This window comes from Drosophila simulans, chromosome X (assembly GCF_016746395.2).
Source record: "Drosophila simulans strain w501 chromosome X, Prin_Dsim_3.1, whole genome shotgun sequence".
NCBI classification, from domain to species: Eukaryota; Metazoa; Arthropoda; class Insecta; order Diptera; family Drosophilidae; genus Drosophila; species Drosophila simulans.
The window spans coordinates 17146404-17172770 of NC_052525.2; the positions used below are offsets into that span (position 1 = coordinate 17146404).

The following is a 26367-nucleotide window of genomic DNA, read 5'->3' on the forward strand; positions in this document are numbered from 1 at the left end:
CTTCGTCACTACGTAAAATACCATCCAGCCGTGAAAAAATCCAACTTCGTTTTAGGAAGGTTATAAAAACACGAATCGATCGAACCCAAGATTTTCTTTATTTTGGCACTTTATTTAAATTTTAATTGCAATTTGTTTATTAATCGAAATTGTACAATAATATCGAATTAATATTAGTTATTTTAGTTAGTTTATCCATTTAACGGTATCTATACAACAAACGTTAATATTAGTAGTAAAAAAAAAAAAACAAAAATGATCAAATAGATTATGTAATTAGACGTACGCATTATAGTATTATCAAATTACGATTGGAAGAGGCGTGGCAGGACAGTGGGAATGGCTTCCACATAACATATGTATTGATTTTGTTCACTTAATTTATTCAACATTTTATTCAATTTGCATTTCATCTTCCATGTACCGTCAACTTTGCAGCTTTTATAACCCATTTATTATTCAATTGGTTGATTGGCCTTATATTTATATTTGCTGCTTGTCAAATGAAACTAAAGCCCACGGCCGAGCATTTGTTAGCAAATAGTTAGGGATTAGGGTGACCTGGCGGGGATTTATGGATATGTATGTGGTCGATCCGAAAATCAGTTCCAAAACGGCATATATAGTATTTATATAATTTGATTTAGAGAAATAAATTCCTGCCTTTAGTCTCGACGTTTTGTTCAGTTTGAGCTGTGGAATAGTTCGATATTTCAGTTATGCATGTTCGATTTCTGAATATATAGTTCGAAATGGGAAGATCGGGACTGTTCGCAAAATGTGGGACTACGTTTCGAAGGGATGACGGGTCACTTGCGGTGGCGCAGCTCAATGATGGTGGCGCCCGAACCACGTCTTAGGTTCTGCTGCTGGTGGTTCTGGATGTGGTGGTGCTGCTGGCTGTGATGATGGCTCAGCTGATGGTCCACCTCGCTGCTGCGACGCACAATGCTCGCCGTGTCCTTGTTGAGCTCCACGGATGGCGGGGAACGCGAGTCCAGCGAATACTTGGCCTGCAGCGGATACTTTCGCGATCCGTAATCTTCGTCGCCATGGATCACCCGGTAGAGGTCTGGCGCCTGCTGGTGCAGGCCACGCAGATACAACTGCTTCTTGTCCTGCTCCGGATAGCCCACGTCATCCTCGTCGTTACCAGCGATCTTGGTCAGGTCCTTCTGACTACGACTGATGAGATTCACAATCGATGGACTTTTGAGGCCGCTTTTCAGCGAGTTGTCCTTGCCAGAGAAGAGATGCGGATTGGACTTGTAGTTGGCATTGGGTCCCTGGCCCAGACCGTAGCCAAAGCTCGGCTCCTGACGCTGCTGATAGTTGTTCCGGGTGAGCTTTTCGATGTAGATGGGACTAGGATCGTTGCTGCCGTTCATGCCGTGCACATTGAAGCTCTTGCTGCGGTTCAGGACCTTGGCGTAGGTGCGAGCCGGCTTGGCCGGTCCTTGCTGTGCCTGCATTGGATTTGGATTGCCGTTGGTGCTTGGGCTTGGGTTAGGATTCTGCTGATTTTGCTGACTCTGATTATGGGGAATCCCCCTTGACTGCTGCTGTTGTCCGGAGGCAGAGACGTAGCTCCCCCTGCCCGGCGCCGGTTGCTTCTCCATGGCATTTCCAAATCTCTGGGTGCGCTGCTCGTGCAGCTTGCGTGGCAACGTCTGAGCCGAGCGGTAATCTTGCTGCTGCTGGTGCAGATTGGGCGTGGAGCCACTGAAGCGCTGGCCATGCTTCTGGTAGCGACCCAAAGTGTGCGCAGCCGTCACTGGTGGCGGAGCTCTGGACTCGTAGTAGTCATCCTCTCGCTCTAAGCGCTCCAATCGTTCCATTCGCTCATCCTGCCGCTCCATGTTACTGGAATGTAATATGTTTAACTCTATTAGTCAAAAAAAAACCATAATGGAAGAATCTCTGCAGCCTTACCGCTGACGTGGTCGTCGTTCGTAGAGATTCTCCTTGCCATAGAGCGTGCTGGAGTAGGGATCTTCGCCCAGGTAGTACCGCTGCCTGGGACTTATGGCCTGCTCCAGGTGCTGCAGTTGGGGGTCCGCGGATTCGGCACGCTTGAAATTTTGTCGCGACTGGGTCTCTTGCTTGAGAGGATCACGCTCACGATCTCGTTCCCGTTCCCGCTCCCGCTCTCTTTCGCGCTCCCTTTCCCGCTCCCTGCGTCGCTGATTGTCGCTATTGGAATCCTCGGAATCGTGGCTGCCGATGTGCCCATCGATCACATTGTACTGCTGGTAGGTGGTCACCGGAGGACCAACTCCCCGCGGATCTTGTCCTGGACTGGGCGACTGCTCGCGCGACTTGCTGGCAGACGATTTCATGCGGAACTTGCGCTCCGCACTGGCCGAACGGATTTTGCTGACCAGCTTGCGCAGCGAATTGCCAATCACCTGACCCATGCGGCTCGACTTGGACGTACTGACGCCGCCGCTCATGGCCGATAGATTCGAAGTGGACGCCGAGGTGGCTCCAGGGGGCCGGAGGTTACCAGTTCCTCCAGTTGCCGGCGGATAACTGGATGTGGGGGCGAATCGTGTGCGCTGCTGTTGCTTTCGGCTGAGCGTCATCGTGCTGGCAGGCAACTCCCTATGGGGAATATATATTTGTTAATTAATTATTAACTATTAAAAACATTTTTCAAACATTTTGCAAGAAAATTTAACTATAAAAACTAAATACTAGTGGAAGCATATTTAGCTAACAGTTATTAATTAAAAGTAACAGTCGATAAATATTTTTCATATTGAGACCATCGAAATTTCTTCTTCTTATCAAATAAATAACATAGATATCATATCAGCATCATAGCCCACCTGGTCATCAGGTAATCCACCTGCGGCGAGGACGAACGACTGCGACTCCTGGGCGGCGGCGAGTAGTCCGGAGGAGGCTCCAATTGGTTAAGCTGCGACGGCATTGGAGCCTGCGACTTGACTGGCAAATGGGCGCTATGCGATGTGTGGGATGAATGGCTGTGGCTGTGGGTGTGGCTGTGCTCGCCCAGCTTCTTTTCAATGGCACGTCGTCGCTGCGGGACAGTGGGTCGCGGATTCTGGCCCAGCTGGCTGCCACCGCCGCCAAATTCTAGTGGAGGAACTGCAGCCGGCGGAGGAGCAGGTGGCTCATAGCTCTTTCCTCGGCCATTGACCAGAGCGGGAGCCACTCCATTCAACGCATGGCCATTAATGTGGGTGCCATTGTTGCCGCGATGACCGTAGGCCACCCGTTTGTGCGAGGGCTCCTCGGCACGCGGTGATATCATGGATGGACCTGGTCCCGGTCCAGGTCCCGGTATGGCCTCCAGGTCGTCCAGAGCATCGCGCGAGCCACGCATGGAGCGGGCCAGGAACTGGGAGGACAGGCTCTGGCGCTTTTGCTGCAGTATATCCTCGCGGCTGACATAGCTATCCTTGGGCTGGCCCACCGTCTCCTGAGCCAGGGCAGATCCCTGACTGGAGCCGGGACCGCTGACCTTCTTCTTGAGGCCATTGCGACGGATGGTCTCCTGCAGATCGTCGCGAAAGGCCTGCGACGAGAAGTGATTGACCGGCGGACCGGGATCCTTGCGTTCCGACCAGTTCGATATGCCCTGGAAGTACTTGGAGCGACCGCCAGCCGAATTGGCCGGTGCCTTGCGCTCCTGCGCGGCGGATGCGGTCATGGCCAGGGGATGGCGATCCCTATCCCGCTCCCGCTCCCGTTCCCTTTCTCTCTCCCGCTCCCTTTCGCGTTCCCTCTCGCGCTCCCGCTCCCTCTCGGCGCTCCTGGGCAAAGTCTGCGGATGATGGCCATGCGAGATGTGCTGCGGATGCGGATGCTGCTGGGTGGCCAGGTGGGATTGGGCATGGCTCTGCGACTTGATCGTCACGTTGAAGTAGCTCTTCTTGGTGGGCTCCACCTCGGCATCGGCCTCGTCGTCGCGGGAATCGTTGGAGGCGGTGGACTCGCTGCCAAAGTGCGACTCCAGCCACTTCATGGTCTCGCCCTTGCGCGTCTCCTCCTCGCGATCGAAGTCCAGGGGTCGCTTGGTGAGCGCATCCTTGCGATCCGCCAGCAGGGCCACCTCTGCAATTGGTTAACACAAATATGCTATTGATCAAATCGAATGCTACAATGTCACAAGTGATTTTAAAACCCTAAACTAACTAATTAACGGAGTCTTAAATTCTCGATTATCATCTGAAATGTATTGTACTTATTTAAATTATATAATATCTTATTTTCAAAACTGAATACAAACGAGTTTGTCGCTTAATCAACTAATCTGATGTCATCGATTATAACCTGTCGATTATGTGAGATTAAATGTGGAACAAACATTTTATACAAATATCATGTTTGGTTTGTTATAAAACATCTAAAATAAAATATACTTTAGGAACTTTCCTTTCGTTAAAATGTTTTCTTTTGTACATATGTGCAAACATATATCACTTAAGATGGCAAAAAGTCCTTACCCTTCTGTTGCTGCTGCTGGGATCGGCGAAGCTTGCGCATCCGGTCGGATAGGCTGTCCCAGTCACCTGGTCGCTCCAGATCGGCGGGACCGTCCTTGTCCATCTGGGTGGTCTCGGCGGCGTAGCGCATCTCGGTGGATTGGAGCCGGCCGTTGGCTAGCACGTCCACATGCTGCTCGTCCCGTTGGCGGAAGAACCGCTGGTTGGCCGCCGTGGTGGTCACCTGCTCGCCCACCTGTAGCTGCAGGCCAAGATCATCGGAGGCGCCGTTGGCTGGCGGGTCGGGCAGCTCGTCGTCGACGATCAGCTCGTGCTCGGTGGTCCGTCGACTCTCGGTGACCAGGGTGCCGTCCTCCTGGGCCAGGCAGCGCTTCTGTGTGTCCTCCGAGTCGATGGTCTTTCGCGACTTGCTCCGGTTGGCAACCACCTTGGGTCCGAGCGGCACCAACTGCCGCTGGCTCTCCGGCGAACAGAGCACGGCCTCTAGGTTCTCGACTCCGTCGCGAACTGCGTTCACGTAGGTCTGCAATATAAATTGATTAAATAATATTATTACCATAAATGTAATAGATTCAAATTGAATTTGCCATAATATCCCCGATTCACTTGGCGGATTTTCCCAATCGGTAAACCAATATTATCTGTGGCCCATTCCCCACTCCCCACACAAAGGGTTGCATCACTTTTGCAGCGATGCAGTCACTGCACACGGTGGCTCCTAGCCCGTTTAGCCCAACCCCCAACCCCCATCGCCATCCCCACCTTCCTCCACCTTCTCCACCACCGCGATCCCCTTCCTCACTTCAGTATTCAGAGCAAGACAGCGAGTAACCACAAAACAAATCCGCACAATCCACTTACTTTTTCGAGTTGCCAACGCGGATGGGGCAACGTCATTGGGGTAACGGTAAAAGTAAAGAATGCGACTCAAGAATGAGCGTTAAAAAATGGGTGGGGGTGCACTGAGAAAAATATTTAGGTAACAAGTCACTGTGCGAAAATACAATAGCAGCAAAAAAGAATCTTGAAATTGTTGGAACACTTGCTATAAGAAAATATTCACTAAACTTTATTGTTATTAATAACATGTTTTTAAATCTTTAGGCTCGCTTGTCAAGCTGACATAAAACATAATTGAATACAATGAAACATATCATGTAATCTTAATCCAAGTGAACAACATGTCGATATGAATCGAATCGGATGATTTACTATCCAGTTAAGTGGGAAAATGATTCTATCAGCCTCTAGGTAAATACATTTCTTTCTGTGTACGGGGGGCTTGCAGAAGAAGGGATCGCTTCGCCATGGACAGCTCAAGGTCGAATCGCAATGGGTATCGCATCTTGGATTTCTTGGATGACGAGCAGATGGCACGGCTGGGTGACGCTGGCCAGTGGATAAAGAGCTGAAGAGTTACTTGTATCTCTTCGTCATTCGAAGCCACAGCCAGTCGATTCCCCTTGCACCGCCGCCCCTGAACCTGTTGTTTTTTTTTTTTAGTTTTTTATTTTTTTGTTTTATTTATTTATTTTGTGTTGTTTGTCGACGACCTTGCGTTAACGGTAACGCGCGTAGAAAGTGTTTTGTTGTTGCTCAGCCAGTTGATTTTTGCCATCTCTCTCGCTTTCAGCCAGAAACTTGATGGTCAGTCAGCCTCTAAGCCATATTTATTTACCCATCCCCCCTCCACAACACTCAAAACCACTAATCCCCCGTCTGTTTTCTTTTTTTAAAGCCCGATTGGACGCATACATATACATATATATGTACATATGCTGATAGGTTGAAAACTTCTTCGATCGGTGATTAATCGATGACGTTGCTGCTGACGGAGAGGCGCTCACGAATCACTTCTTCATCTCCTTCGCTTTGAAAAGTTGGCTTCTTACATTTATGTGGCCCTTCACCTCTATATCCCCTTATACGATCCCCCCTTTCGGCGATTCGATTTGATTTTGGCATTGTCAAGTTATTTGTCATTGGCCAAAAATACCGTAATCACCTTGGGGGCAGTGTTTGGTTGGAATAGCGAGCATATTGGCTAGCCAAGTGATTTGACCTTTGATTTATCTATATCTAATTATTATTCAATTATAATTATTAAATAAGTACTTTATGAAGCATTCATTACGAGATTTGTGTACAAGACTTAAACATATTTTAAATACTTAAAAATATTTATAAAAGAATACTTTCAAAGGAATATTTTGTTTTTAAAGTTATAACAGTTTCACAACACTTGTATTGTAAATAGAGCTCTTATATTCCTTCTTAGGTATGTGTATGGTTGGTACACTAAGTTTTTCAGTGCAACTTAAAACCCAGCCAACAAATCCTGGATAAACCCATGTGCGTTGACAACTTTTCCCGCATGTTGTGATTTATCTTGATTCGCTTTATTGCCTTCACCTGGCCGAATCCCAAAGCCGAATTTGAATACCAACGAAAATCGGTTGGAAACAGAGGGTTTTCCAGGTGCAGGAGGGCCTGGAGGCTATGTAAGTACTCATACCCATACCGATACCCATACCCATACCTATACTCGTACTTGTACTCGTACTCGAACTGGTACTTTAAGGCCCCGATACTTCGTATGCATGCATTCATGTTGCGGCCAGCATATTCAAATGGACATTTTGCTGGCCAAGTTGCCTGGCCTGGCATGACAAGTGGCCAAAAGCAAAAGCCAGCAGAAAATATGTATGTACATAAATGAAAAACAAAGCAAAATCGCAATGGGAAAAAAGAGAAATGAGCAAATTTTGTTAAAGCCAAACCAAAGGGGGCGGAATGGCGGTGGATCTGGCTCGGTATTGGTATCGAAGCAGGCTACACAGAGACAAAAATTACTGATTTAATTGGATAAATTAAATGTATTATTATTATTAATATTGGTATAAACAGTTTACCTAAGTTGCGAAAGCATTGTAATAAGATAGGATAATAAGTAAGATTACAGAAACGATAAAACATCTTAGGATCTTTGCTCTAGGAATTATATTATAATATTTTTATTAGAGTTAGGTAATATTGTGGTGGCTGCATACCAAAAACTACTCAGTATTACAAAATTTAGAAGTTAAGATTATGGAAAAAAAGAGGCTCTTGAGATCAAAGTATCTCCTACTCATAATATAATTAGGTTTGGGATCTATGTTTGGATCGTTTTGTTACAAAGGTTAGCAAGTATCAAACTGATAGGGTTTAGTCTATATTCTGAGTTCATAGTATGGTTTTTAGGAATCCATGGATGACTATAGCCTTTTTCCCCGTGTGTACACGGTGGAGTGGATCGCTTGGACCCAGCGACCAAGACCAAGCAAGACCAGTTTGCCTTGGGAGTTGCTCAACCTCTCCGAACTGAGAGGCAAGCCGAACCACACGGAGCTGGGCTGAGCTAAGTTGAGCTGAGCGAAGCGGAGCGGAGCGGAATGGAGCAGAGCTCTCGATCGATTATTATTATTGTAATTCAGTTAGTGTGCGGCCAACGCCAACGCGCCTGCATATGATAATGATGTCTACACAGCAACAAAAGCCGAGCAATTCCCTCTTCACAAAACCAATAGATAGCATCAAAGGTCGTTTGTGTGGGTCGCAAGAAAAAAACCAAATGCCTTCGACCTTTGTTTTTATCAGTGCAATTAGATATTAACAATATAAATATTAGCAAGTGTACAATTTTTTTCAATTTTTTATTAGATCGATATAACTTTTAATTAGATAACAACCCAAAGAACGAAATAGTACAAAGCAGTTTATACAACATAGGTTCTTAAGATTGGTACTTTATCATTGCTATATGTTTTCAAAACTGTATCAATAGAACCCTTCAAAAGCACTATTTAAAAGTTAACTAAGTTAGTCAGAAAGTTAGGAGTTATAGTTGTTTTTAGAGGTCACAACCCATGGGTTGCCCTATTGTAAGTGCTAAGTGTAAGTAAGTGCCAGTGTAATCTGGTGTGAGAGTTGAATTTGAAGTCGAATTCAAATTCGAAGTTTGGGTTTTACAGTGGCTAGCAACTAAGCAGGGAAAGATACTTGCTCTATGCTCGGGATCTGTGGGCCTCGGACTCCAACTCCGACTCGAAGTCGGTTTATCGTTTCCGTTGCGTGAATTGTTAAGTCTAAGCCCCTTTAGTGCCCCCTTTGGACCAAGTTAAGCCCAACTTTAGACCAACTTTAGGCCCCCTGAACCTCTGCTCTGCCCGGCTGCTGTAGCTGCTGCTGATTGGCATTTGCTGATTAGAGTTGTTTGGGCTGGATTGGATTGGATTTAGCATGTGGGGGCACCTAGACTGACTCGAAACGAGTTTTCGACCAGCCAAGTACCCACTCACACAGAGCTCTACGTGGTCACATAGATACACCTGGAGATGGAGACGGCTGAGACTGCCGCTGAGACAAAGAAGTACACACGTACCGAGAGATACAAAATTTAAATTCAAATTCCAAACACTTTTTGTGGTCGCTTTCCACAAAACTTCTCTGAATGTTGTGGCATGGTCGAATTTAATGTGCTATGTACTGTGTACTTGTGTATATCTCGCACCGATTCCGCAATTTGTTCGCAATGGGGTTTGGTTGGCTGGATGGCTGGATGGCTATATGGCCGGTCGGTTGGTGTTTGGTTTGGTTTGTTTGTGTATATCTGTATCTTAGGTTCATGGACCTGCCGCAGACACGCCTAGAATCCAAGAAAGCCAAGCAGGAGCAACGGCAGCAGCAGTAGCTCTTTGGCTATTGATTAAACCTGGCTCAGAACAGGTCTGCCCCGGGCCGAAAGCCAGCTGCTCTGGGTTTTTGTCAGAGGTTTCCGAGGTTTCGCCTTCGGGAGAGTGTGCACTCCCATCGCCCTCTCTCTGTCTGCCAGCCTCTGACTCTGTCTCGCTCGATCATCCCAGTGTGTATGCCTCGCAGTGTTGACCATCATTTTAGCCATTAGTTGGTTGGACTAAAAGTTAAATAGCTTGTAACCAACCAGGAATGTTGGTCTTTTGATAACATTTTAACTAAGCTTTGAAAAGATTTCAGAGGTTCACATGTTTCTAAGGTTCAAATCTAGAATCAGTTGGGAATTAAAGCAACGCAATGGTCAAAACACAATCATGAAATGCAAATCAATGTATTTTACTTTAAGATAATAAGATATTATAATTCCACTATTTAGCTCAAAGAATTTATCAAAAGTTTTCTTGTGTTTAATAAATTAAGAACACAATAATAAGAATGAGAACCTGATTATTTCTCATCCATTACACTAGGTCTGATCAAATGTAATTTATAATTATACTGTCAAGCCCAGGGGTTATATTTTAGTTTAAATTTTTTCAAAAATGCCTCTTTGGGATGCGGTTGAGCGGACAGCTCTGATGCCTTGTAAGTGTCCGTATAACGACCACAACAAGAGCCCCAACACATCTTCAATGGCATTACCTTTTGGCTTGGTTAATTGCCAACTACCGGTTTATGTTGGTCTTTTGGGTACCGAAGACCACGATGGGAAATTTGTTTTAGGGGAGGAAATTTCGGGATGCTTATGGGTCTTAATTATACCATTAGGTATTGGAACATATCGCACCTTGATAATTATGCAAATTGGGGCTGTGTTGCTCCTCCTCCCGCTCCTCCTCCTTCACTCTTTTGTTTCTCCTTCTGCTCTGCTCTTCCACCAACTTCTTCACAAAATTATCGATGCTCTAATCTTTGTTGCACCATCTACTAACTTGGCCAAGACGACCCACGCATTAACAACTGAATTAAAACAAAAACTAAGCCGCACAAACACACACACACACACACTCAAAACACTCATCTATTTTCAAATGGAGAGAGTGTAGCTTGTTTTTGTAAACAAAAACCCAACAACAATGCACAGCCGGAAAGATTGGCGATACCGATAGATGATTAACGATTAACGTGCTTTTCCACCGATTGTCTTTAATGCGGAGATAAATAACAGACAACCAAACAAAAAGAAATAACAGTACATCGATGCAAAACGAGACGGGACGACGCGAACAGCCAAGCGAGTTGTACTCTATTCGCTCGCTCAACGGCAACTGATCGAGTTATTCAAAAGGCAAAAAGAGGAGCTCTGCGACGGCAGCGACGCCGGCAGAGGCAGCAACTGCGACTGCGACGACAGCGGGATGCAGCTCCAAAAACAACACCAATAACTTTCGAATGAGCTTGGAAGCAACAAAAACAATTGCAGCAACAGAGCTGAGTGAAAAAAGAGAAAAACACGGTTAGGACCCACAAGTGTGAATATTGCTACTGCGTTAGTTAACTTGTGAAAACTAGCAATCTGAGAATTCGAGGAATTTCATAGAACAGTCTATCTATTTAAAATTATTATTTTTTCAGAAACAATTTAAATAATTTATAATGATGGGTAACTTTTGTTTTCCTTGGTTCATGGCGTTGGGTGTGCACTGTACAACAACAAAAAAAGCCAACTATCCAGTGCTGCTACATTGTTGCTTTTCACGCCGAATTGATTTTTAGTTATTTACGCCAATTTTCGGTTCGGCCTGTCTACAGTCCTGTCTCCGATTACACAGGCAAGCAACACTCGGAGAATTGCAGATTAAAAGGTTTTAATAAACAAATTAAGCTTGGCTCAAGATAAATAAATTTATAACTGGTACTTTCGAAATAACTCAGTGAAATGACTAACTGTTTTTCAATCCAAATTCAAAACAGTCACAATTTAATCCAACAGATTGCACATTTAATGGCTGATCTGGCTACTGGCTACTGATCTTGGCCTGAACCGCTCCTGTTTTCGCTTAACCCAACCGGTCTTGGGGCGATCTTCTTCTTGTTCGGAGCGGCGAGTCGTGCAGAGCGGCGAGTGCTGCTGAGCGGCGAGTGGTGCAGAGCGCCACTCGTGATGGAGATGAAAATATGGTGAGGCCGCTGCCGAAGCTTAGGCCCAAGATGAATAGCACTTCGCTGTGGGGGGTCGGAGGTCGGGAGTGGGCGCTAGTTCCACGACCGAGTGGAGGTTGAGCCCATCAGGCCCCTTCTAATTAGAAAATTGGAGCCCTTTCCCGCCAAATGCTTCGCTTTAAAACCGTTTTACCGAGAATCTCTTTTTCATGATGGATCTCTTGGTAAATTGGAAAATAAAGCTAACTTGTAATAAGTCAATGGAATACAGAAGGGGGGACTACTTGAAAGTATGTGTATGTATGTACGTTTCAAACATCTTAATAAACATTAATTGAAACCCACAACGATTGAATCATGAGTACCCACCTGATCTGTAAAGTCGCCGTGATGCTGCACGTCCTCCGTTTCGTGGTAGTCCTTGATCTCCTCGTGCGATATGACCCTCTTGTCGTCCGTCTGACGCACCAGTCCGTCCACCGGACGCGGAACCATGCGCTTGACCAGCTTTCCGGCTCCATCGGCCGGTCCGAAGACCTCTTGGATTTGGGCCAACTGCGTCTCATTTATGGCGCCCGCCTGCAGGGCGGCCACGTCGATCAGCTGGGCATTGCCGTCGAGGTCATCCGGCAGGTCAAGGTCGCGTTTCTGAGGCGAAAATGAAGAGAAGCGGAAAATGGGGATTCAATGGTAAGCATATGATAATATACCACTTAGAAATTCAAGCCATTCATTATGACAATGCAATCGCATCACTGAACACCCACCTCAGTGGTTTCCGTTTCCTGTTTGTCGGTGTCCTCGGTGGTGTTGGTGGAGACAATCGGCCCCGAATCCTCGATCACTTTGCCATCCTGCAGCTTCACCTGTCGCTTCACCCTCGTCTCGATCTGTCTGGTAGTTGTGAGTTCTGTCTTGCGCTTCGTTATCCACTCCTCTGTAAAATGGGGTTTACGAGGAAAGCTTCTTATCAGATTCAATACGTAAATAAATTATTCATACTAATTTATTGAAAATATGTTATATTATCCTTACAAATACTGAAAAGTGCTCACATAACATATACACATTTTTGCAATTTTTTCTTTTCGAGATATTTTTTTTAATGCTATATGAATTAAAGATATATTATGTAAATGTATGTTGTAATTATCAATAATTATTTATAACTTTAAGTTCTTAGTTTAGTTTCAATGAGTTTTATGCACACTATCTAAAGCTTTGAATCGATTTTGGGCTGCATCCCAAAAGGCGGCTACCCAAACTGGCGCGGATTGATTGGCCATTTGAAGCTTGGGTTTAGGCCAAAATTAAAGCTCTTCCCAGCCGAGCTTTTGGTGCAGCCAACTGCAGATTTGCAGACAGGACCAGATGTTGCCCAATGGCTCTCGTGCGGCAATCTGCTGTTGATTTTTTTTTGGCACCAATTGCAACAGAGCCAACTGCCCAAGATGCCTCATTTGCATGTGGATAATGCCCATTTTGAGATCTACTCCGTCGCTTCTAACAAAAGAAGCCGGAAAGTTGGAGGGGCGTGAAGCGCTCCAGCGCATTCGAGCTGCTCGCCAAATTACGTAATCCAGACCAAGTTGGTCTCTCGGCTAACTGTACTTTGAGCCTAGTGCTGTCCGTTTTTTTCTTTTTGCATTTTAGAAAAAAAGGCTAAACTTAACCTGGCACGTTTTCATTTTTAAACGCAAAAAAACCTACTACATTGCAGCTTTAATTGTGTTGAAGAGGGGGGAAATGAAAAAACAAGCTATAAGACGGATGATTAAACTAGTTAAAAAAAAATCCAACAATATTGCATTTGTTTCACATGGTTTTCGATGATGAAAAATAAAATAGCATATACAGACATGGTCAAAAGTCTTTCAAATTTAAAAATACCTATGCGTTATTTTTTAAATTAAAAGTTAAATGGTACAGATATACGATTAAAAGGTACCTAAACAACTAAAATATTCATTTCTAGGTAAAGTATTTAAACCAACAGTACCATAGGTACCACTCGCTCGTTGGGCTACATGTACCAAAGACTAGAGACCAGAAATCTGGGATTTGGGAACCCAGAGCTCAAAGCACGGACATCCGCGAGTTTTTCCCGCTGCTGCTGCTTTTTGCTTCCTTCATCTCGGGGATGCAAAGCGGAGCAGTGCCTGGGCTCCATCTCTGGCCATTTTCCACCACAAGCACTATCCCCCCCTGCGCCCCATCTGGATCTCGGCTGCATTGAGATCGCTGGACCATTAAAGGTCGCACTTATATAATCTATCTGCATTTGCAGCGCCAGCAGCGGCGGCAGAAACCGAAACGAGACGTCGCGTTGTCTGGCGTCTGTCTGAATCTGAATCTAAGTCCGCGACTTGTTTCGAATTCGAGACCGCAATTGCAGTCCGCTGGGCAGTCGATTGAACTACAGTCCGCACTGCCTATAGGAATACGTAACCCTTTGGGTTACTGATTACGATTTGACAACTTAAAGAGTAAGTGATACTATTCGAATGCAAATGGTTAACTTAAAGATAAGCAGACTTTAGGTTTTGTGTGCACTAAATTTTCGACGCCTTTTTTTTTTATTTGCAACTATTTTTACCAGATACTTAATTGAAAATTGGTCAGCTTAAAGATGATATAATATTGTTAGACTAAAGTTAAGATACTTCCACTTTATTTGCATGCACTACTTTATCTACTTAACTCAGTTGCTTAATTGAGTTTTGATTGACATCTCAAAGCTTGAAAGGCGTTCCTTACGTAGGAGTTGTCACTGTGCCAAGGCCTTTGCCCATTGTTCGTCTATATGTATGTATATATGTATATGTATCTGCCTGACCAGACTGTTTATCTTTATCATTTGAGCACACTATATATACATATCCGCATTGTTGCAACTGCTGCTGGTTCAGCTTTTGCCACCCCGCCCCCTCCGATCCCGCCGCCCATTTTTCCCTTCCTTCAGGGCAGTCAACCACTTCATAAATAGCAACAGCAACAATAACAACACCATCGACAACAACAAGCACAATTAAGCAAACAAACGGCACAAGACGAGAAGAGGAAAATCGTTGGAAAATGTGGCCAGGAAAATGCTGCGGGTGGGGGGAAAAAGGGGCAAAACAAAAGGGGCTTTTCAGCAGGTTGGATATCGGGTGCAATTGCATTCTCGGTTTCGTTTGCCATTGTTTCGATCGGATTCAAAACCAAAAATAAAAAAAAAACCAAAAAAAAAAATCGAAAAAATATACCGAACCATAAAACCGATTCGCTTCAATCGATTGCGCTTGGGCTCTTGACGCTAATGTGAATTTATGCTGCTTCGCCACGCCCACTTAACAAGCCTCAGTTACAAGCGATTTCCAACGATTTCCACCGATTTCCTCGCATTTCCACCACCGATCTGTCTGCAGGTCTTTCCACAGCACCCAGATATTGCATTACATCTCTGGCTGCGATCCGCACCTGTACAGTGGGACAGTCGGCGGGACAAACCGCTGTCGGTCCCACTGTTGGTCCCACTGTTGGTCCCACTGTTGGTCCCACTGTTGGTCCCACTGTTGGTCCCACTGTTGGTCCCACTGTTGGTCCCACTGTTGGTCCCACTGTTGGTCCCACTGTTGGTCCCTCTGTTGGTCCCACTGTTGGTCCCACTGTTGGTCCCACTGTTGGTCCCACTGTTGGTCCCACTGTTGGTCCCACTGTTGGTCCCACTGTCGGTTCCACTGTTGGTCCCGATCCTATCCTAAATCCGATTTATCCCCTTCCCAATCGCATTTTCCATTTTATAGACCACCCACTGGGCATTTGTCACAAGACACACACAGAAAAAAAACGGGGGGTAGCAACAAAATTCACAGATAAAAAATGTAGCATAAGTGCATCATAAGATATTGATATTATTGCTAAGCAATTCCTTAACTATATTTAACTATACATATTGTTAATTATATATTATATATTAAGAAATACCTAAAATGAAAACCATGTTAAGAATTGGTTTATACATAATGGCTAACTTAACCTGTTAATTATGCTAATGTTTATGTTTAATTCGAAACAAAGACTTATGGGCAAAGATAAGAAATGAATATAAGTAGAATGATATATATGATATATATATCTATATGATACATATATACGCAAATAGATTTGTACCATTATGTGACTTTCCAACTGAAAGCTAACATTTTCCCTTTCTTGTCGCAGTTAAGGAGCCACTTCCTTTGCAATACAAATAAAATGGAAACCAAAGTAGCAGGCTGGTGGCAAGTGGCATGTGGCAGGTGGGTGAAGTGGGGCGGAGTGTGCTGGTAGGTGGAAGGTGGTGTCGCTAGGTGGTGCACCAATTATTGTAATTTTTCCAGCGCTTTTCCTCCCATTTTTGCATATGTCTTGTCAAGCTGGCTCGCGAGTTGATTTTTAATGATTCGCTAACGTGGGAAATCTTTTGCCGCTGCAGCCACATTGCCTTTTGCTTGGATCATTTTTTTTTCCAGCAATTCAGTTGGCAGTCTTCCATGCATTTGCATTTTGTTGTTAGCCGCTTGTTATTTCTAATTTTTACACGTTTCTTACGGTTGTTGTGCATACATTTTTTAGATTGCCGCAAGTAATCGACTTATTGTTGCAGTTGCAACTTGCCAGTTGCCAGTTGCTGGTTGCTGGTTGCAAGCTACTGCTGGCTGTGGCGCCTTTGTGTTATGTTAATCACATAATTAAATCAAAACTTTCTATGATTTCCGCGGGTGGGATATATAATTGAAAAAAAAAAAAAACAAAATAACAGCAGGGAGCGAAAGGAATTTGGGATTAGCAGCTGAATTATGGAATTATGAATATGGAAATGGATCGGAATCACATTCATAGCTTTCGCTTTCGTTTCTCATCTTCCTCGGCGGCCAACGGGTCGTATACTTAATGTGCGAGAGGTCAGTTGCTTGCCACCACAAGCAGACACATTTGCTTTGCCAAATTAAGCACCAATTCTACTCTACGGTGCATTATAGCTACCACTATTGCACAACCAGCCCGCAATCGATAATCAAGTGAGTAATCCAGTGACTATGTCAAACCACCGCCATCGATCCATCCATATCTCGGCGGTTCCACTCACTACCTGTGATCTCACGCTGGTGGCAATTTGTTGGCTGATGCTCGAAGGCTTGGACATGCCAATGGTGATGATGTCACATGATTGGCTCACCCACGATCTGTTCGGGCTATCGAGTTCAGAACGTTTCGATTGATCACTGTCTTGACATGAACTGTCGTACCCACTTCGTCGCTGGAGATCGCAGTGATGTGATAGTTAAGCGATTGCTTATGTTCATATTGATCCAACTGTCATTTCGTGTTACCTGTCGATTTTAACTCACTTATCTAGATTGTTGGACGGAAATACACCTTATTAAATAACTAAGAATGCATAATCTAAGATTAGGTTTAACCTCAGCTTACTACTTAACTCTTTGAGTCTCTTTAAATTGAACTCATTGCATTGATAACTTTAGTTAGATAGCTTAAGCTTTTACCCTATCTAGTTAGCTATCTAGTTAGCTAGCTAATATCAGATTATTATTTACTTTTTTTTAGATAATTATTAGATTTAGACTTCTGACAGAATTTATTGCACGGAAGGTATAACCTAAGTTAGTCCACTATCAAATCTAATGAATTGCTGTGAATATAGTGTTTAACTTCCGCTAATGTAGTACCCTACCCACGTATGAACTAGTTGAACTCACCTTCTTTGGTAATAGCTTCTGTATCGCAATTGCTTGCCGTGACCTCGTTGCTTTCCTCGTCGTCTTTGGGTTCGAATTCGACCTGCGAAGTATCAATGTCGTAGAAGTTAACGCGGGTCACGTGACGCACGTAGTCAGTGGTTGTGGTTGTGGTGGTGGTGGCGTTAGTAAAGCTCCCGTTGGGCAGTGACGATTGGACGCGGAAGATGACCGGTTGGTGGCTGGCGGCATGTGGGGCAGGATAGGCGCTCGATGACCACTGGAGGCCATGGGATCGCGGTGGCTTCGGCACGGCGTTCGCGGGCTGCAGGGGCATCCAACATCCGTGGCCAAAAACGGACAGTGGTGCTGTGGTTGTGGCGGTGCTACAACTATGACTAGGTTGGTGGGGATAATTCTCCGAATGTTGCCAATTCTGTGGATCCTTCGGTTTTTGATTTTGATTCTGTTTCTGGTGGTGCAACTGCAGATATCCAGCCGGAATGGCTGTGTCGCCCGTGGATGCCGATGAAGACTCATTGCTGCTGCGGGAATCTCCACTTCTAGCCACCGATGGTGGTTGTTCTGGTGGTTGATGGTGCTGGCTGTGTTGGTTGTGTTGGTGGTGTTGGTGGTATTGGTGGTACTGGTGGTGGTGCTTGGATGGTGCGTGGCCGGGATCAGGGGCGTGGTCGTGGGCGTGGCTGCTGCTGCTGCTGCGGCTGCAAGTGCATGGCGACAGTAGGAGGATCACCACCATTCGATCATCTGGCGCTGGCGGTTGCAACGGTGGCTGTGCTCTAACTGCCGACTACATCTGCTCGCCCCACTGTTCCCGCCAACTTTCCGTTTCCGTTTCCGTTCCCTTTCCCGTTCCCGATCCCGTTCGGCTTCCGCTTCCAGTTGCAGTCGCACTTCCAGCTCCAGTTTGTGGTATTGCTCGGCGGCAAGTCCAGAGCTCGCACCACATCGCAGAGCGCGATTCACGGCTCCAGCTTGCGAAGATTTAGTCCGGGTTCTAAGCCAAGCAAAACCATACCAAATCGGATCGAAAGAGAATTAAGCCAACGAGCGGAGAAAGAGAGATAAAGAGCAGGAAAACTAAATCCATATATTTGGATCAACTAAGGTGACAAGTGGACCAATACAGCAACTTCTAACTTTAATGTCTAGCAAAAATACGGCTCAAAAACACCCAGAAAAAGCGTATGTATGTTGCCAACAAGCTCGCATTTCACAAATTTCATTTCAGGGCATTCACAGCATTGGTGTTTGTGTTGTATATTTTCCACTAAAATTTATTTAAATTATGTACCCATATTCGTTCGAGAGATAACCATGGATGATACGCCTCCCGCCGTTTCAGTGGGCGTTAAATTCCTCAAGCGTTAAGCCTAGAACGGTTCTACTAGCTCATTAAGCCCCATCCAAGGGCCATAAATGGATTTGGGTCCGGCATTTGAGCCACTATATCTGTTTTGGTAACGAAGATATATACATTTTCTTTTTCGTTAACCAGCAAAAGAAAATACAGGCAGAAAGCCAAAAGGGCAGCGTGCACAGTTCAAGGCGATGAAATGGAAAATAAAAGTGGAAATTCGGACGCAAAACAAACTTTTGGGCCCACTTTGAATTAGCTGGACCCAAAGAGCGGCCAAAGGTCAGATCAACAGACCCACGGCGATGGCAAAACAAACAAACAAAAAAAAAAAAAAACCAGACCCTGTGGCCTGTGAAAATGTTGCCCTCTGACTGCAGTTGCTGTATTTGGGTAATATTTGGTTATACACGAAGATATCTGGCTGGATTTACACAAAAAGTTGGTAAGGGGTTTGCGAAATACATCTAGTACTTGAATCTATAATTAGGTGGATAAATTATTTGAGTAGTTTACATTTTATTGGAATTTTCTAAGTATGCAATTTTAATACACAACAATATAACATCACTAAACTGGCTTTCTATTAGTTTGCTGTGAGATTTCTTTGATCTGACACAAATCTTTAGCAATCTGAACTGTAGTTTTCCAATACCAACAAGAAATACTAACTGTTCTAGCAATTCGAACTTTATGTTGACCATCGTTTTCGTGAACTATCTGCCCAACTTGAGATTCTGCTTCCTACGGATGTTCCTCAGACGCGATATATCTACGTTCATACATCCACAAGCTCGTTTGTGCGGGAAAAACGATTCTTGAATCGATAATTAGGCAAACGTACAATAAATCTTGACCGGGTTGTCGACTGGCTGATTTGCTATTTTCGGTTTTAGTTTTTAGCGATCTGCCGATGACGTCAGGCCGGCTCAACAACACACACTTAATTGTGACTGCAATTTGGCCATTTTTGTAATTGCTTCCGGTCAAATCGATTTGTTGCTTTGTAAAAGGGAATCAATGGAAGCCATCGCGAATAAAAAAAAAACGTTAAATTATGGCAGAGAAGCTTCTGACTTCGGATTGTCTGTGTGCCGCTTAAGGCGATGCCAAAGCCGATGCCTCCTCTTTTGTGACAGGCTTACTTGGGCCAAAATCGAAGGGGGGCCTCTGGTGGATGGGGTGTAGTCACGCCCAACCATGAGTCACCAATTGAAAAATCTCGCTTGATTTCGGGGGAGCTGGAGTTTGGAGTCGCAGCATAGGCAAACTTTGACAATTCCTAATGCAATCGCAATGCCTTTTACTTGACCCAAAAGCAACAGCAGCAAAGCACTGCAAGAAATCGAGCTTTCAGATGAACATTCTTTTGAATACATAAAACTTGTCTTGCAATTCGTTCTAGGCTGGGTAGCAGGGTCACACTGCTCAGGCTGTGTGACCAAGCGTCAATGAAAAGCATTGCTTAAGAAGTTAGGCTCACATTGATGCCTTTTTTTTGGGTTCTAAAAAAGAATTCTGATATGAATGACATGTTTTTCGTGTGGTAATCCAGTTCCTTATTTTTTTTCGTGTGCTGCGACAGCAACTTCATATATGAAGGCTTTGGAGCTGTGCGATCTGAGCAGCAACAACAAAGTTGTAGCCGAGCCCACAAGTCACGCACTGGTCAACCAACGACGAATAGGTATCCAAAACAACTAGTCCCAGCCAATCCCCCAAACTGCCCCTACTGCCCAACCGAAGTCCCCTTTTCCCACCGGCATGTTGTAGTTGCATTTAATTCACGCCTTTTGGCCATACAAAGACATTGAATTGTGGCTGCTGTCCAAAAAACGCAACACACAGGCCAAAAAGAGGTTTTCCTCTTTAGAAGAGCGGAAAAAAATCTTAAATAGTTCACCCACAACAACCACAACGGACAAACAAGTTGAGCGCACGTATAAAAACAACAATAAACAAACAAGCAACAAAACTCTTTTTCAAAAAGGCAGCCACACATAACTGGCAACTAACAGGCGACAACAACAATAACAACAACAACAGCCACAATAATAATAATAGCAAACTGATATAACAACAACAACTGCATTAGTTGTGGGTGCTAGTGAAAACCACCGCCCGCAGCCCACACTTCATTCCACCCCCTTTGAAGCTCCAATGCACTGGAAAAAATTTGGGCAATGCTATTAAAATTATTATTGTTCCTGTCAGATTTCCTAGTTAAGCGAATATGGAATACTGATTGAAAATATAATATATTTGTAATTAAGAGGAAATTTCTTTAAAAAAAAAAATTAATTTTATGAATATTATTTTCTGGTATAAATATGGATGTAATATTAAGGTATACTGATTAAATAAATTCTAAACATTCAAAACTCTTAATAACTTAATAAAGTACTAAGTTTAGAGTGTATACTATGAATTGAATAAAAATATTCAAGAGTGCCATCCCTTTTCTCGCAGTGTTGTGTCCAACACTTTGTGTGCAGGCTTTGATTTGTTGCTATATGTGAGTGTTTCTCAGGCCTTGTTGTTATATTGCCAGATCTCTCGGACTTTGGGGGCCTCTTAATGGTGGGAAAATATTTCCGTGGCCCGCTGCCAGGGGGGCGGGGGGGTTGCGATGCTGGTGTGGGTAGGGGGGTCTGGGCTTAAGTTTGACAAACTGGCAATATTGCGCCAATAGTAGAACTAATTCGCTGGGCCAACATTGCGTATGCGCGATGGGCCATGTGGGTTGTGTGATGCAACACGCAAAGATCAACAAAATGGCAACAAAATAGAAGTACAAACTAAATTGTTTGTTGTTTGGCAAATATGCAGCCGAACAACAACAACAACAAATGTCACGACAACGAATAGAGCAGCAAAACGAAGCGCAAAACACACGAAACGAACGATGAAGAGTGAGTGCAAAAAAGCAAAAAGCCCGAGTTAATGATTAATTTTTTGCACGTATACGCCACTTGGGCCACGAGATCTGGCAACGGGAATGGGTCGCATAAAAATATATATCCAATTCTACAATTCTGCACAGCACAAAAAACATATATGTATGTATGTACATATATTGTATAACAATGCTCATCGCAAGAAATTCCACGCATATGCAGATAAGTTGTTGAGCTAAATCTATTTGTTGGCCCAGTTTTCTTAATTGTTAGCGGCTTTTCGCCCCAAGCTGGTATTCATTATTTGCTATGGTCTTGAAATTCCACGCTTCTACTGCTGTTTACTTAAATATTTTCCTATTCTCACTGCCTTACTGTTGTATCAAGATCAAAATTGCATGTATAATATTTGCATACATTTAGATGGAAGTATGCACAGCATCAAAATCATTGGGAAAATAAATCTGCATAGTGACGAAGCGCACTAGTAAAATGTCTGTACTGCAACTACAGAATCAATGAGGATATGGGCTATCCTTAATTTATACATCTTACTGAAAAATGCGAATGCAAGTATTTTGTTGACTGTAGACCACGAGAACTTTCAAATATCGAAATGCACCTTACGTTTTCTGTGGATATCTATGCAAATATTCAGCCAAATACCTTTCGAATGCCTGCTATCACGATCCAAGAACAAGTTCTTGGACGCACATTTTTTTTCAGTGTACTTGCCTCCCGCTCACCCTTCTCTACCCCTCTCACTCTCTCTCCTTCGCGATCGCTGGCTATTTTTATCTCTTGCACTGTCACACTTTGCACTTTGCCTTCGCCATTCAGGCAATTAGCGCAAAAAACCGCACGAACAATAAAACCAAGTAAAAAAATACAAAATAAAAAATCAAGTGCAACGCGACAATCAACAAACAAAACAAATCGCAATTAAATTTAGATCAATTCCATTCGAGGGGTTTTCAATTTAAGCGGTTGTGTTAAATGAAGCGCCAACGAAATGGAAATTGAAACCGAAACGGAAAACGATCGTGCCGAAAAACCGAATAAGCTGCTGAGCAGCTGGAAAACGGAAAATAGAAAATGGAAATTGGAAATCCGAATGAGCGCGCGATCGCGAGCGGCGTGTTCGATGGCGCGTCTGCGACTGCTGGCCGTCGGTAACTGCACCGTTAGTTTGTTACACCTGAGCTGAAAAACTTTATTATTTTTTGTTCGTTGTATTTTTGCCTCTGCCGACGTCGACGCTGGCAGCCATTCATTGTTTTTGCCCGCTCGTCGAGAGCTTTACCTGAGCCACCTTACGCGATTAACGTGGCCCGAATGTGAGTACACTTCCAGCCAACAGGGGAGTACAGCTGCGGTCAAAATAATAGGGCTTTGTGGTACTGTAAACACTTAATGACCGAAATAACTATATATCTCGAAAAATGTGTATTAATTTATGCTGTGAGAAAGAAATGTCTGAGTTTATTATCGGATTAGAATTGAGCTCTTGCATACATTTAAGTGTAATTTCTTTCTGTTTTTAAGATATATTTTTTAAATATTACAAATGTATTATGTTTTCATATATATCATATATATAACAAGACAACATATAGAACTTATTAACGCAGAAATGTAAAAGAGATTAAAAGAGATCTAATAAATCGTTTTTTCAGGTGCTTAGTAATTCCTAAGAAAGATGGTTCAGTTATCTGGCAAAAGTACGCAGATACCACTATTTTTTTGACCACAACTGCAAGCAATGGTATTGTAAGCAACTGCGATGGGTTAGGGGGCAGTGGGTGGTTTAAATGGGGTCCGTCTAGCACTCACCAGTTCGTTTTGTTCGTCTTTGGCGCCAGCTTTTGATTTGATGGTCTTGCTTAAAGCCATAGCCGCTGCAGATTTGTCAGATTTGTCTCATAAATATAGAGTCGAATGTACTACGATTACTTTTCTCTTACAGTTCTTTAACTTTGCTGATTGTAACCTTAGCCTTTTCTCGCTTTCTGTTTGAAATAAGAAAATTGGGTTTTTGTTAAATATTTAATCACATTTTCACATAAACTGATTTTAAATTTATTTATCCAATTATAATTATTTAGCAGTTTTAATAAGCATTTCCACTAGAACTTTTTAAACAATACGTTTTAGCTTTTGATTTTTAGATTCACTGGTTGTCGTCTTAGCTTAGCTGAGTTTCAAGCCATATTCCCGTTTCAATGCGCGCTGAAAAGTATGCTTCATACTTTTCTCAAGGGGCGTTCACAAAAAATTCCGCGAGATGGAGCCACTCGATAGTGCATTTAATGCAATACCAAAGTTAATTCATTCTATTTATTTATAGATTCATAAAGTATTATTTTAATTTACGTCCTTCACAAATATTCCCAGTTGCCTGAATTCACTTCACATTTCAACACTGTTTTCGTAAAATTTTAAAATCGATTTAATTATAGTTTGAATTTATTTTAATTTGGATGGATTGAGCCGCCTGCTGAGCTTTATTTTTGAAACGACTATTTAACAGATCGATCACCCCATCAATTGTGCAATTCAACCGATAAAAAGGTGTTAACTGTTTTACCATTGAACCTGGGATTTTTATTTACTTGTGAATAATTCTTATAGTAGCAATGATTGCGGCTGACTTTCGTTTGCCTATTAAGGAAATTTAATGATTGGAAATCTAGAAAAAAATCCCCATTTCCATGCTAAATCAAAGGATCAATTATATTGTTGTCGTCCCCTTGACTCGGATTTTGTGTTCTCCACTTCTCCGATCTTTGGCATCGTTCGATCATTTGGATAATTGCTGCCTTCGAACAACTTTGAACTGACGGAGCGGCCCACTCGCAGTTTTGCCGCATAGTTTCGAACGCATTTGGTCAAAATGAGTTTTAATTTTCGTTTTTGGCCAAAGCCAAAGTCAAATCCAAATCATTTGGAACGCCTTCGCCGGGCGACCCGCCCCCGCCTGTTAATGAAACTCAAGCGTTCTCGAAACAAAAAAAAAACATATAAACTAAAACAGAAACATACAGACTTAAACACAATATTACTGTTGACACACAAACGGGGTTTGGAGTCAACAAATTTACAAAATCGGAGGATTTTACGATGTTCGACGTCAAGGCGATCCGTCTATGTATATGTGCACAGAGAAAAATACTTTCGGTTCAATATTAAAAAAAATGTATATTGTTAATTTAATAGATTAACTTTCTCTAAATAAACAACTATAAATAGTGCTTACAAAGTTATTTTCAAGAGCTTAATCAGAAGAGTTGAAATAACCGAATAAGCTTGTTTATACTCTTTTTCCCCAGTGTAGATCTTCGAATCGATTTGCATATGTACATTTTACATATGGATATAGTCATGTCTGTGTATTTGGACATATATCAAATATTGATAGCTGCTCAAAATGACGAAACGATCGAGTTATTTGCGCGACTTTACTTAACTCATTCTTGATGCTGTTTTCTTTCTTTCTTCGACCCACACAAAGCGAGTATCTGCCATTCATTATATATATATATATATATACGTTATAGAACCGTGATCTGTCTGGGGTTGACTGTAGGTATTTGTTGTGTGGCATACAAAAAGTGGAACTTGTCGGTTTGTCGTACCTGTAACCACAGTGCAGCATTCCTAACGCGATCCTCGCCTTGAATAAACGAACTCGATTCGATTTCATTGAGTAAAACGAATAGTTTGCTGAATGAAGTGATTAACGAACTAATAAAAATGTATTTATTGGCTAGTTTGTTGGATCAAATCAATCATGAATCTATAGAGCTGTGGACCTATCAATAAAGCCCGCTAGATGTATCCTAATGGAATACCTATTCATTAGAGATGGAAGTCTCTTCAGAACTTGAAGCTAGGACTTTATCCCTGGGTTCCACTGTGATCAGCAAGCATATGCAAAACTTATTGGGGCGATCGTAACGAAAGCAATAACAGTAACAACGAAAAACAGGGCTAACTGATTCAGCGTCATCGATGTGCGTTAAACTCAATTCCATTCCACTAGAATCCACTAGAATTTAATTCGTTCGGATTTGTGCAGCTAATGGCAAACTACCCACGTACACTGACTATATATGCACCTTATAAACCGTATCACGTAGCCGCACTTATACGGATCTGTTCTAGTTAGATCTTAGTTCGCGATGAGTATGATACACAGGCGCCCTCTGTTGAAAAGGGGATGTTTTTGAGATTTTACATTAGATACATATGTTATATTTATATAATAACTTTACATTTACACTTATTTCGAAGAAAACTTTTCAAAGTTATCCAGTTTTCTGATCACTTAACACTGGTCATCAGCAGATCGCATATTATCGATCAGTTAACAAAAACAAAAAAGAAAAACAAACAAGTCAAGAGTTTGAGAGTTGTGGACAAACGTGTGGTGGTTGAGGGGCCGGGGTATTGGCCAATTAGCCAACATACACACACATTGGCCAACAGATGTTTCTAAAAAGGCCAATAGGGCGTCATACGAGCCGCTATAAGGCAGTGAAAACACGCGCTTTTCGCTCTTTTCAGCGGGAAATTGATATCCTTGCAATGTCATCACGTGACAAAGGGCCAAAATCATAGGCTACAGGCAATTATATGGCTAAAAGGGTGTTTTTGAACACACTTTTTGACCAGATTTATGTGGGTATATTATGGGGATATATTGTTATATTTATTAGCAGGAACGCGGCAAAAGCACAACAACAACACAGTGCAACTGATGGGCACTCACACACACAAACACACACTCAAACTCACACGCGGACATTTGGAGCCGAAGAGAGGATCGAATCGAATCGAATCGGATCGGATCGTATCGCGTTGTTTTTGTTATTTTGGAGCAGCAGCCCCAGCCAAATGGTTTGTTGCCAGATTCACAACTGATCTACCTGCTTGGCTTTGCTTTTGCCGTTTGTTATTCGCTGTTCGGTTGTTGTTGCTGCTGCTTTGGCTTTTGG

At 43.3% G+C, this 26367-nt stretch overlaps 1 protein-coding gene across 3 annotated transcripts; it reads right to left on the minus strand.

Moving 5' to 3' along the window:
* Window positions 1–79: 79 nt before the first annotated feature.
* LOC6726270 (serine/arginine repetitive matrix protein 1) lies at window positions 80–26326 on the minus strand. 3 transcript variants are annotated; one of them, XM_016174090.3, is made up of 9 exons: window positions 26168–26326; window positions 23204–23379; window positions 17117–17198; window positions 12140–12309; window positions 11742–12020; window positions 4476–4998; window positions 2832–4083; window positions 1933–2604; window positions 80–1863 (listed from the first exon to the last, which is right to left on the minus strand). In XM_016174090.3, exons 2-9 carry the CDS (start codon window positions 23261–23263, stop codon window positions 810–812), a joined length of 4092 nt encoding a protein of 1363 aa, XP_016039824.1. In that variant the 5' UTR covers window positions 23264–23379; window positions 26168–26326; the 3' UTR covers window positions 80–809. The 3 variants fall into 3 exon arrangements, with proteins under 3 accessions (XP_016039824.1, XP_016039822.1, XP_016039821.1); XM_016174088.3 differs by having other exon boundaries at window positions 26142–26326; XM_016174087.3 differs by lacking the exons at window positions 23204–23379; window positions 26168–26326 and adding an exon at window positions 22117–22583 and having other exon boundaries at window positions 17117–18113.
* Window positions 26327–26367: the final 41 nt, after the last annotated feature.

Bases quoted from the DNA above. Each gene is read 5' to 3' on its own strand.
- LOC6726270 (XM_016174087.3), bottom strand. From the start codon at position 17,855: ATGGTGGTGATCCTCCTACTGTCGCCATGCACTTGCAGCCGCAGCAGC. The intron at 12,021-12,139 runs GTGGGTGTTCAG...TTTTCGCCTCAG, and splicing joins AGGAAACGGAAACCACTGAG to AAACGCGACCTTGACCTGCC. The intron at 2,605-2,831 runs GTGGGCTATGAT...TATTCCCCATAG, and splicing joins GTGGATTACCTGATGACCAG to GGAGTTGCCTGCCAGCACGA.